This window comes from Colossoma macropomum, unplaced genomic scaffold (assembly GCF_904425465.1).
Source record: "Colossoma macropomum unplaced genomic scaffold, Colossoma_macropomum, whole genome shotgun sequence".
NCBI classification, from domain to species: domain Eukaryota; kingdom Metazoa; phylum Chordata; class Actinopteri; order Characiformes; family Serrasalmidae; genus Colossoma; species Colossoma macropomum.
The window spans coordinates 3,216,326-3,229,659 of NW_023496051.1; the positions used below are offsets into that span (position 1 = coordinate 3,216,326).

Sequence of the window (13,334 nt, forward strand, 5' to 3'; positions counted from 1 at the left end):
CATCTGTGTCCTCCTCATATTAATAACTGCTGTTATTTTTTCAAAAATAACTTATGGTTAAGATTGAAATACTCTTTTATTAAACGTTAATTAAAATACTGCAATTATTTATTTATAGCTATTTCTTGACAAATCATCTGCCTGAGATTTGAACACCACATTTTAAATACAAGGCATTCTAAGTATTAGTTTTCTCAGTCATTATGGAATCAGCAACAGCTCTGTTTATCATCGTGAACGTCTTTAAAACCTATAACGCTGGTTTATAGAACCTATAAAGATGTAGAGTTACAGCACTGTAACAGAATCATTTTGTACATGTATCCTCAACAAACTGGCAATCAGAGATGCTACGTTCTAGCACCAACATACAGTCGTGTCAATGTTCTTCAAAAAACAAGACATTTAGAAATGACACGTTTTACGTGTGCTCAGGAGCAGGAGTACGTTATTAAAATTTTATTCGTACTCACAAAAATTTTGAGAGCGCAAAAACGTTCATGGAGAAATTTACAAATGATTTGTGCACAAATTTGTTCTGCTCATGTTTTCGGACTTGTTAGTAACTTGGACTTCAGACTAAAATCCTTTTAAGTGACCCTGTATTTTAATTATGTTTATTTTATTGAAATAAATGATTAAACGTTCTATTTCATCAGTCATAACACTACCGAAACGTTGCCAAATGTTTCAGTAGTGACTTTCTGTAGTGACAATTTTAGCTAATTTTGAAAGCTCAAAAATGACAGGCATGAATCATCACTGTTGAAACTAAAGTTCCACACTGACCATGTGGCCTTGAGAGACTTCCTCCTCCAAAATGCCAGGGCATGACTAAAATGAGGCTCCGGCTACAGACGAAAACTGGGTTTCGGTAATGACATGAAAACGTGGGACAGCATTTTTTGCACTGCTGGTGGATCATGTAAGTTTTCATATTTGAATTTTCAACTTCAGTTGAAAAGAAAGCAAAAATATCTTTTAAACAGCATTTAAAAAAACAAAAATTGAAATATTCATTTTCACAAGTATAAATTTAGACGTTAAGGTTTGGAACAGACACCTCCCAATAGAAAGTACCCTAAAAAAGATGGTTTTGTATATAATTATCTTGTTTATCTCAAATAACAATAAAAAATTAGGTTTAAATGGATCAGTTTTGCAAGTTTTGCATTAGATGAGTGATGAGCTTTTATTCAGTTACAAGCGTACATGCTCATATATCTTTTTCATGAGTGAAACAACACAGTTGTTTGACACACCCACAACTCAGAAAGTCAAGGCTCATCAGAACATCTGAGTTTCCCAATATTGATAATGATGCCGACTTGAAGACAGTGTTCCTCTGCCTTCTTAAAGTTTTTGATATATATATATATATATATATATATATATATATATATATAAATAGAGTGGACAGTGAGTGGACACAGTGTTTAAAAACTCCAGCAGCACTGCTGTGTCTGATCCACTCAGACCAGCACAACACACACTAACACACCACCACCACGTCAGTGTTACTGCAGTGCTGAGAATGATCCACCACCCAAATAGTACCTGCTCTGTGAAGGTCCATGGGGGTCCTGACCACTGAAGAACAGGGTAAAAGGGGGCTAACAAAGTATCAGAGAAACAGATGGACTACAGTCTGTAACTGTAGAACTACAAAGTGCACCTATATAGTAAGTGGAGCTGATAAAATGGACAATGAGCGTAGAAACAAGGAGGTGGTCAGAATGTTATGCCTGACCGGTGTATATATATATATATATATATATATATATATATATATAAAATGGTAACTTTACAGGAGAAGGAAAAAACCTACTTCACTTTTAATGTAAGTCAATGGAACCAGACATTTTTCCAAGTGATTTTGGGTCGTTTCTTTTGGTCCATTCATCATGAAATTTACACACAATGTAAACAGACATTTTTTTAAATTATGTCAGAAACTGAAAAACATCAAAATTGGAGATATGAAGTTTATATATATATATATATATATATATATATATATAAGGGCCTAAACCTCACATGGTTTGCTAGAACCAGAACCTTAGACTAAACAAACTGTTGGAGTGGCTGAGTATGTTAGCGTGCATAAGCACTCGTAGGCTCCAAACGTGTGGAACACACAAGAAGGTGCAACATTGTGAACAAGCACAGGCATCTTTTACCGTTGTAGTTGCACAATCATTGCACAGACCTGTGAGGAACATGCGGCTTCTGGCCTTTTTTTCCTTCTCTTTGAAAAAAAAGAGGGCGTGTTCTCACACCCAGAGAAATTTAACCCTGCGGTTTTACAGGAGAAGTGGGAGAGGCAACGAGGGAGGATAGCTGAGCTGACCGAGGAGGGGCTACATAGCTACAATCTACCTGCAAATACACTTTCCACCCTCATTTGTCTGCCTTGTTTAGAGAGGGCCAGGAACGCTCCACTTAGTGGGAATGAATACACTGGGATGGCCTGGAATGGTGCCAACTTACATAGACCCAGGTGTGTGTGTGCGTGTGTATGCAGTGACAGGGCGGGGGGTTAGCAGGCAGGAGGGATGGGGCATTCTGGACCGGCAAACCCAGTCGTCTGACCGTGTGAGTTACAGGTGTGCCTAGACAACGTAGAGACTGGGACCCTTCGCAGGCTTGGAAGATGAGGTAAGTGGTCCTAGGATATTTGATTAGATATACAGAGAAAACTGCTCAACAGTTGTGTTCATAAACAGACTGATGGAGTTCGCTTCCTTGTTACGTAACATATGAAACTAACGCTAAATAAAAGCTTGAGGCCTCGCAGGGGTAGAAGGTGCCAGCATGTTTTGCTCTGCTTTGGACATTGTTGTAATTTATGAGTTCTCCATGTTCACTCTTGTTCCAGCGAGCACTGCAAGTCAGCAGAGAGTATATTATATACCTGTAATATACCAGCATCGCAAATGCATGCGGTCAACACTGTATACTTGAGAAGTCCGAGAAGTTTTTTGAACAGTCCGTCAGTTAATAAAAACTTAACATTAGTTTCATGATAATTAAATAAGCATTGCTATATGTTGCTGTTGTTGGAAGAAACCTCGTATCTCCAAAATGGTAACTTTACAGGAGAAGGAAAAAACCTACTTTACTTTTAATGTAAGTCAATGGAACCAGACGTCTTTCCAAGTCATTTTGGGTCGTTTCTTTTGGTCCATTCATCATGAAATTTACACACAATGTAAAGAGGAACAGGCATTTTCAAATTAGGTCAAAAACTGAAAAACAAGGTTTTCTTCCAACAGCAGCGATATGTTTTCCAGCCCAAACGCAATATCGTCCAGTTTGGTTGCTTTACATTACAAACATTGTCATATAAGTAAATGTTATCCAATAATAACTTCCACAGTGTTGATTGAAATGTTATAAGCCAGACTCTAAAACATAAACCAATATTTTAGAACAACAATAAGTCAGGGTGTGGTTAAACAAACATAGCAAATAGACTATCTGCTTATAGTAATGACTATAAATAGCTATTTGATCCAGAGATATTGAGGATATTAACTTTATTAGATGTTCATTGTTAATGCTAAACAGCTTTCCCAGCACCCATACGGAAAAAAATACATGGACATGCATTTCTGTATATTTGACATGCATTTCAAATACATTGCAGTCCATGCCAAAATACATTCCAAACACTACAATGTATTTCAGAATATATCGTTATATTAACCAAATAGATTAATTTTATAATGATGGGGATACTATTTCACACAGAAATGTACTATATAGAAATAATGCACGCAAACATATTTATGTATTTATATTAATGTACAAAAATAGCCAAAATACTGTTCAATGCACTTTACTGTTACTGATACTTTTGAAATGAATTTGTATGTTATGATTTGATATCTTGTTTATTTGGAATGCATTTTGTGTGAGGATGTCTTAACGCATACATACATAATGCAGTCAGTACAGTTCATTCTTGTAATACTTGTAATCTTTGTTAAAACTACACACAATTGAAGAAATAATTTTTTTGCCATTTTCATACATTGTAAAAATACACATGGAAAATACATTTGGAACATTATATTTTTTCCCATAAGGGTTATTATGAACGTAGGACGGAACTCATAGAAAGGAGCTTCCGAAAAACAGTTCAAAGCCACAACAAAACTGGTTTTACACAATTGAAAACCGAGATTCTGAGAATTTTTAAACTGTTATTCCGAACTTTTTAATGGTAGCGTATACATACATACATACATCATCTAAACCGCTTATGCTTCTGGGTCGCGGTGGGGTGCTGGAGCCTATCCCAGCTGTCATTGGGCGGAAGGCAGGACACACCCTGGACAGGTCGCCAGTCCATCGCAGGGCATGGTAGCGTATATAAATAAGTTAACTTGTGTTTATGTTTTGTTGAGTCAGTATTGTGCACTTAAGCTTTTATGCTCTCAAGAGTGTACACAAACTATAATGTTTACTCATATCCACCCATGAACTTGTTTTGATTTAATAGCTTGCTGAATTTCAAACACTCAGGTGTGAACACTCACAAACAAAATATTAAATAGACAGTGGACATTAATGTTATGTTACTAAGATCAACATTAGCATCACATGTTCCAGAAGAAAATAAAGGTTATCCTCTGTTATGTCAAGACAAGAAAGAGTCTATACTGTCCTGACTTTCCTCTCTTTCTCTCTCTCCACTTCCAAATGCAGTCGGAGGAGTGCTTTGGTCTTCCTCATGATGCTCGGGATCCTTTGCCTGCTTTACTTCTTCAGTCCTCTGCACTGGGGAACAGAGTTTCATGAGACATATGAGGATCCAGGACCATACCATGTGGCATACCCCCAAAACTATCGCTTCATCCTAGACCACCCACAGAAGTGCAAGCAGCACAACCCCTTTTTGGTGGTGATTGTGCCAGTGGCTCCTCACCACGTGGAAGCTCGTCATGCCATCAGGAAAACATGGGGGAACGACAGTCTGGTCCAACACGGAACAGTGCTGGTCCTGTTTCTGCTGGGATTACCAAGTGGGAACAACTCCAGAACTCTACAGCTCCGCATACATCAGGAGAACCTGCAACATCAGGATTTGCTGCAGAGCGATTTCATAGACTCCTACAGGAACCTGACCATTAAAACTATGGTGATGCTAGAATGGCTGAAAGAGTACTGTCCCCAGGCGCTCTTCGCTGCTAAAGTGGACGACGACATCCTGCTGAACATCAGAGGCCTGATGATGATGCTGCTGAATCCCAGCGTACTTCTGAGCAACTACATCACTGGCCTGGTGTGGTACGGCAACGTTGTAATCAGAAATCCATCCAACAAGTTTTACATCCCTCATAATGTGTATCCCAACTCTGTGTACCCACCATACCCTTTGGGCATGTGCTACATAATGTCCATGGACCTGCCAGGAAAGATCTTGAAGGTGTCAAAAGAAATTAAACCCATTTTCATCGAGGACGCATATATAGGCTTGTGCCTTGAACGACTCAACATTGCTCCCACAAATCCTCCAAACCTTGATCAATTTGTGGTCAACCCACCTAGGGTGTACAACCGGTGCTACTATGCCAAACGTATTGCTATAATGACCAACAGTCCCAATCAACTGACCTCTTATTGGACTGATATTCACAAACCTGGCCCAGCGTGTTGATGCGGTTGGTTAAACTCCTGAAGTTAGGACTTCTCAGGCCATATTCACAAATCTGCTGATTTAGGACCAGATTCACATGCATGCTGACTCTACCACACCACTGGGTTATATGAAGATAACCGTTCAACATAGGGTTAGGAAATTATTGTCATGGTTTTCAGACCATGGATCATGGAGTTGGTCATACCATTCCATCTGTCTTGTTATCCAGTAGTTATCGTGGTTCAGTATTTTTTCAATATTTATCACCAGTAAAACTATCCAACACCTATTTTCTCCCACACTCATGGAAGTCCTCACTCCAGGATCAATGTCGGGTGGTTAAACAAGCAGGCACACCTCTTGGCTGCACAGTAGCACTAGCTACAGAACATTTCTTGAGCTCTAAAGAGCTTGATCGAGTGCCTCAGCTGAGGCAACAGCTGCTGTATAGCTTCCGGCCTTTATCGTTTGCTGCAGCACTCCTGAGGACATGCCGGTTCTCCCTGAGGCGTGAGTTTGATCCCTGGAGGGACTAACTAGCAGTGTTTGTTCTACTATTCATCAGGTCTTTGTACAGGTATCATTTCATTGCTTGGACTGGACGATTGGTGTGTGGGGACATCAGAAGAAAATAAGAGACCTTTCTAAGTTCACAGTTTTCTTCAGGACTGTTTTCAGCCATCCAGTCAAGGGAGGGGACTCAATAGAGCTACAATATCCAGGTTAACTACAGATGAGGACCTCAACACTTTGTGAACAGCACTTAGTTAGTTGCACCTAACCCTGGAGGATAAGCAGCCGGAGGATGCGGAGGTCCAGGGGTCATAACAGCCCGAGGCTATGAACTGCATTACTGCAACATTGCTTGTTTCAGTGGGTGCCATCAGGATCACCTTAGAGTCGTTTCATATAAACCCTGGTTTGGGGACGTGCACTGTGCACAGATACAACATGGTTTTGTTCCATAAAATTGCTGTCACAGGAAACACCTGGAAACACTTGACAGAATCATGAAACTGTGACAGATAGTATATAGTTCATTAGCATTAACTAGCATAATGGCTTTACATTTATTTGTATTGCAAAACAAGTGTTAATGTTACCAAGAATCTTCCAAATAAAATCCTGCAGACAATCCCACCAGGCGTTTTCTCCCCTTAGGCCACAAGTTACGGATGGCTGTGGCAACACTGGGGTCCAGACTCTCGACCTTCTGGTAGGGGGGTGATTAGTCCGTTGCACCACTCGCACTTCTGATCTTGCTCAGATCTGTGTCCTTAAATGTTAACACACTGTTAAAACATGTTTGTTGTTTTAACTTTAAAGAGTAATGTGATGCAATGGTCTAAGAATTCATTCAGCGATCCCACAGAGGAGAAAATGTCTGGTATAACTGGGGCAGCAAGAATTCCAGCTAAAGGAGAAACTGTGTAAAAAAACAGATTCTATACTGTTTACATACTTGAGAAACTCGAACTGAGACTTAGCAGAACCTTTGACTAAACTGAGTTGGGTGTCCTCAGGTTAAATTTAAGAAAAGCTGTGTAATCAGATACCTTATAATTTTAAGTTTTTTTTTTTTTTTTAAGTGCAATTATTAGTGGAAAAGCATTCCTAATAACATTAGCTTGGCCTTGGGAAACAGACACTGAAACTGGGGAGTGGCCACGCCCATTAAACAGCAGGGGAAAGATGCAATCATCGTAGCTTTGTCGAATGAGGTTGCTAAAAGGTCCAGTTTATCACAAATCCCATATGAAAAATAAATATATGCAGTGTTTTTCTCAAATGCATTTCAAAATGTGTGAAAATGGCCAAATAATGTTTTCTTGTTTAATGTACTTCAGTGTTTGGAATACATTTTGGAATGAAACACTGAATATGTTTACATGCACACCAATAGTATGATCATTATCCGATTTCGGCAGTAATCTGAGTATTAGATTAAGGTTGTTATTGGATTTTTTTTAAATCAACAAGGAGGGCTGAATTTTAGCTCAGTAATTGGCTCTGTCAGTGCATATATACCCTTACTCTGATTTCTTTCATTTTTCTCAGTCTGTGCATGTGCAAAAACTGACCGCTGTCACAGAAATATAGCCTGACTCATGTAGACCTGGAGTTTTCCCATTATCTGATTACCCAAGTGCATGGAGAATGAATTACTGGTAAAATCTGATATTCTGGTTAATATATTAAGTGCATGTAAACACGTGCAATGTATTTTAAATGTTGCTCACACGTAAAAAAAAAAAAACATAAATATAGTATTTACCTAGAACTTACATCTCTGTTTTCATTCTTTTGATTGCATGTGCATGTCTCAGCGTGGCCTGCTTGGAAATAGACATAACTGATTGTCAACCTAACCTAACTTGAGATAAGATGTTGTAAGATAAAATACAGCTCCTTTTATGTTCAACTATAAGGAACAGCAAAAATGTTCCTGGGTCAAATTGACACAATGCATGTTTAACCATCCAAAAATAACTAAGAAAATATATTTTTCTCCATAAACATGATCTTTAGCTCAATTAATATCAATTTTAATAATTATTTAGTGTAATTTTTAAAGGTTTTCACCCCATTACAAAACATGATTTACTTATAATAATTCACTCATTCTTAAAACTATTCTTTCTGTACATCAAAGACATTCAACACATTTTTTTTTTTCTTCTTTAGATATTTTTTGGGTACATCTTTTCTATCATGGTGATTCATAGAAAGAAAAAATGTCTTCTGTTCTGGCTCAAATTGACTCTTTTAATTCAAACCACACTAAATGAGCCAGAAATCCAGCAGAGAAGGTTTCATGATCCAAAAAGTATTACAGTATAGTTTTAAACTTTGAAATGGGTCAGTTTGACATAACAGGAGGGTTAAATTAGGATTCAATTTAGGATTTGCTTCTGCAATCTAAATTTGTGAAAAATCTATCCTGAACTTGTCGGATCTTAATTTAAGACTAATGACAGGACATTGCTGTAATACAGCACCTTGAGTTTTATTTTAGTTTATTTAGTTATTTTAGTTCTGGGATTAGTCCAGAATCCAACTTGGCTAACTTTCCTTTGGGATGAATGAAGTATCTGTCTATCTATCTATCTATCTATCTATCTATCTATCTATCTGTCTATCTATCTATCTATCTATCTGTCTATCTATCTATCTATCTGCCTATTAAAATGCAAGTTTTGCAGGACAGTGGCGATTCAGACAAATCAGATGCACGAGAGTTGGCAGGCCTCTATCGCGACATACACTGGAACTGCTAACCTTCTGTCCATAATGTGGTGATGATAAGTTCCAGCTGAACAGGCTTGCCAGGCTTGCCCGTTGTATAAACAGTTCACTGAGTACAGAAACATCAAACCGAAAGAAAGACAGTCCTTTAGCTGTGGGCCAAAGGGACAACTGAAACAAGAAAGGACAAAGGTGGCTCAACTGGTGTCATGTATAACTGACAAATGTCTGCAAGAGAACAGGTTTACAGCAATGTTTTAATCAGGAGACCAATTTGGTGTTCAACTTCCTATCCAACAAACATACAAGTATGAGACTCACAGTAATCATATTCTTTGTCTTCCGTTTTGCTAGATAAACATAGGATCGTCGGCGCCACATGGATGTGATTTAAAACCCTGTAAGAGGAAAAATACACCATTATTTACAGACTCAGATTTAGCAGCACCTGATTTGCTGAAAGTGGCTGTCCAGAAAGTGAGAGTATTTAACGAGGACATGATGAAGGAGATGAAGGACGTTACGTTCTTTTGTATCCAGTTTGCTCCAAGGTTTTTACACATCATATTTTAGACTACTATGACGTTCTTCACGTGTCGATTTTGTTTCTTTTAACTGCAGTGAATCAGACTCAGACTCTGAAACTGTCATCACAACTGGAGCAGAAGTAATTTAGAAAAATAGATACATTTAACGAGTACATTAAGCTCATTAAATGCTGGCCAATATTGTGGCTCAACAGAGCACAATTACTTCGTAAGGTCTGTTGTTGGGGTTAAAAATACCTTCCTCCATGATGCTTGGAAGGACAGTAGGATTTCAGTTATTTTATCTTTCAGAAACTCTGCTATACATATTATATACCCTCGCAGCACTGCTGTGTCTGATCCACTCGTACCAGCACAACACACACTAACACACCACCACCACGTCAGTGTCACTGCAGTGCTGAGAATGATCCACCAACCAAATAGTACCTGCTCTGTGGGGGTCCATGGGGGTTCTGGCCACTGAAGAACAGGGTGAAAGAGACCAAGTATGCAGACAAAAACATATTTTAACAATACATTTAAAAATACACATTTTAAAAAAGGTTCTTCACGGGTTCTTTAGTAAAAGGCAAGGGTTATATTTAGAACAATGAGCATATATAAACGGTTCTTCAGATTGATGAACAACGTGTTGCACATGCATGGAAAACAACCATGCGAATGGTTCAATACTGGACACATGGTTCTCCATAGAGCCATTGCCTTTACTGCCTTGAAGAACCTTTTTAAGCGTGATATACAGTCTGTAACTGTAGAACTCCAAAGTGCACCTATATGGTCAAATAGACAGTGTAGATACAAGGAGATGGTTAATCATGGCTGATTAGTGCTTCTGTGGAAGCTCTGCGAGAACGTGCTCTAACCCTCCGTTCACACTGGCGAGCAACTTTTCGCCTCTTCTTGCCCAAATCACTGATTGCGCAATACCTGTGGGCGTTTTTGAACTCGAGCGGACCGTTGATTGCCATGGTTTCACTGATGCCAAGCACAAATCAGATGTGTTCCCGTAGAAATAAGAATCCTGGTGAGAAATCGCTTGTGTGCTTATTTATACTTAATCCCCGTGTCTGTGCGGTCAGTTTGTGAGGAAAACGCTATTTGGTCTTTTTACTGTCTATTTGCGACGAAAGCACCGCCGCCATTATTCCACCTGTAGTAGGAACAATTATCTACTCACCTGTATGTTTCCTTTTTCTACAGCAAACGGGTTCTGGGCAGCAGAGGGCGGGCATTACTGCTAGTGAGTGCTGACTGGTTGGCGAGCAGAGCAGCTCATTGGCTGTTCGCGCTCACTGACGTCATGAACGTACATGAGGCGCCGTTTTGAACTCCTATAACTCGAGTTTAAAAGCTCTTAAAAATTTAACAGCGGTGTTAAAATGTTTTATGCTGCTCTGTGTTCAGGCAGTGATTGTATTCTTTTACAGTAAAAACGTTTCAGCATTTATAAACTATGATTTTGCTCAAATGCTCCATATCAACCCATTCATTTTGGACTCACTCGGGAGCGCCCTCTAGCGTTTGAGAAACCCGGAAGACATTGGTGGAGTGGTAATTCTCCTCTCTACAAGTTCTCTGGCTCAGTGCTCAATTCCTAATGGTAGTCGCCACATCACTTTGCTCCTTATTTGCATAAAGTTAAACTCCGCTCAGCTCAGTTGCGTCACTGACTCCGCTGATGGTAACTTATTGATCGCAACTTGTATGTAATCGACAGGTAACAACATATCTTAATCTTACAATTTTTTTTGGTTACCTCGCCATGTTCAAAGCAAATACGGTGCCAGTCTGCAATTCACTTGTTAACAGACAACTTACAACGAGTACTGCGTTATCAGTTAAGGCCAGCATCAATAATGTACAGCATATAACATTTTAATAATGTTTCTGGTGATTGTTTTAGTGGACAGCATATTAAGAGAATGTTTTCATTGTCCATGCACACACTAAATGTGATCAGCACTACACGTCAGTGTATCAGTGCGTTGTGCTCTTGACTATCAAACCTCATCTCAGTCCATCAGGGAGCAACAGGAGACTTAGAGAAGGACAAACACTGGGTTTCTGTGCAGACCATCTCCTTGATTGTGGAGCATGACAAATCTATTTCTCTACAGAAGGCCAGGCTGCCATGGAGGACGTTTTTCTGTTTGCAACCGGACTAACTTCACTTCCCCCATCTGGACTGAAACCATTGCCAAAGATCCTGGATGATTCACTAATGCCAATGGCAAATTCATGTTCAAACACCCTGAAGTGACCACTCCTAGATTCATACAATGTATTTAAATCACATATGGATTTTGGAATTCAGCTGTTTTGACTTATCAAACCACGCATGACCGGGTGACCGATTCGTAGATATGAGACTGGGAAAACCACGATAGATTACTGCTGTTGACTTATTAGGCCTGTATGCAGATGTGTGAACATGTTCGCTTTGTTACATCTGGACAGTTTCATTATTAGCTCTTAGCCGTCACTATAATGCTGAAGTTTTTCATGGCGGATTTTTCTGCTCTTTCTAACAGCATCACCTATTGATAAGCTCACACACCACCAATCAGTGAACCCTCTAAATGATAAAACAGGCTGCAGGTATTTATTTAGCCGTTTAGATGTAAAATAGAATTTTGCTGTCAGCTTATGAACAAGAGAAACATCTTTTATGAATGGTTAATATCCAAAACCAGTCCTGACCCTCCTAGGGAAGGAAAATTCTGCGAGGGACCCTCCTATCTGAACCATGAGCCATATAAACCGTCTGCAATTGCCACACAGTGACACCCAACCCCCTAAGGCTACCACTACAATCCTCCCTCCTTTGCCAGTGGGCCCAAAGTTTTATTACGCAATTCTATAACCTAAGAATAGCTTCACCAGTTTGTACTGAAAACTCTGTAGTTACTGAATAATAAGCCTTGTGTGTGTGTGTGTGTGTGTGTGTGTGTGTGTGTGTGTGTGTGTGTATAATTATATCGCTGTTGTCGGAAGAAAACCTTGTATCTCCATTTTTTACGTTTTTCAGGTTTTGACATAGTTTGAAAATACATGTTACCCTTTACATTGTATGTAAATTTCATGAATGGACCAAAAAAATGGAAATAAATTCTGGTTCCATTGACTTACATTAAAAGTAAAGTAGGTTTTTTCCTTCTCCTGTAAAGTTACCATTTTGGAGATACGAGGTTTTCTTCCGACAACAGCGATATGTAAATGTAAACACTTTTTAATAAGGCCCTTTTAGTCGCTGAGTTTGACACACCTAGTCTAGCTGCTACAACTGCTGCAGTTTTAAGAGGAAATCCAAACCACATCCCTTTCAGTGGTATTTACATCTTTACATCTTACATACAAGTTTAAGATGTAGAGAAACCGCCGTATAAAACTGACCCCCACTAGTTGCCCAAATCTCAGCAAATAGAAAAGAACATGTAACCAGTCACATTTCTAATATCACCAGCTATTTTTGCATGATCCTCCCTGAAATGCTTATGTTTGAGAGATGGAGGTGCTTTTTGCACAGTCAGGTTTATACACCAGTTTTATACATAACAAATATGCTTTTTTATTTTTGTGTTGAATGCATCCTATTTGTGCCTAAAACCCGATGCAAAAGGTTTACATCTGTGGCTGCTTGTATAAAACATCAAGTGAATTTTAGCCTTACATTTAAAATGTACTCTTGCCTTAAGTAAACTGCAGGAAATCATTTTAAGGAAACATTTTAGTGGAAAATTTTAATAAAATCTTTAAAGGCAGAATTTTTATCACTTACCATAAAGTGTTGAGTATGACAGCGGTTTAGGGCCGCTGTTAATAAAAATAAAAATAGTAGACTTCGAGAATAAAGTCGTGATATTTTGAGAAAAAAGTCATACTATTTCGAG

General features: G+C 38.8%; 1 protein-coding gene across 1 annotated transcript; it reads left to right on the top strand.

Annotated features, from left to right (window-relative positions):
- The first annotated feature begins 2,298 nt into the window (after positions 1–2,298).
- LOC118804650 (beta-1,3-galactosyltransferase 2-like) lies at positions 2,299–7,930 on the top strand. The gene is made up of 2 exons (XM_036565218.1): positions 2,299–2,658; positions 4,714–7,930. Exons 1-2 carry the CDS (start codon positions 2,654–2,656, stop codon positions 5,663–5,665), a joined length of 957 nt encoding a protein of 318 aa, XP_036421111.1. The 5' UTR covers positions 2,299–2,653; the 3' UTR covers positions 5,666–7,930.
- Positions 7,931–13,334: the final 5,404 nt, after the last annotated feature.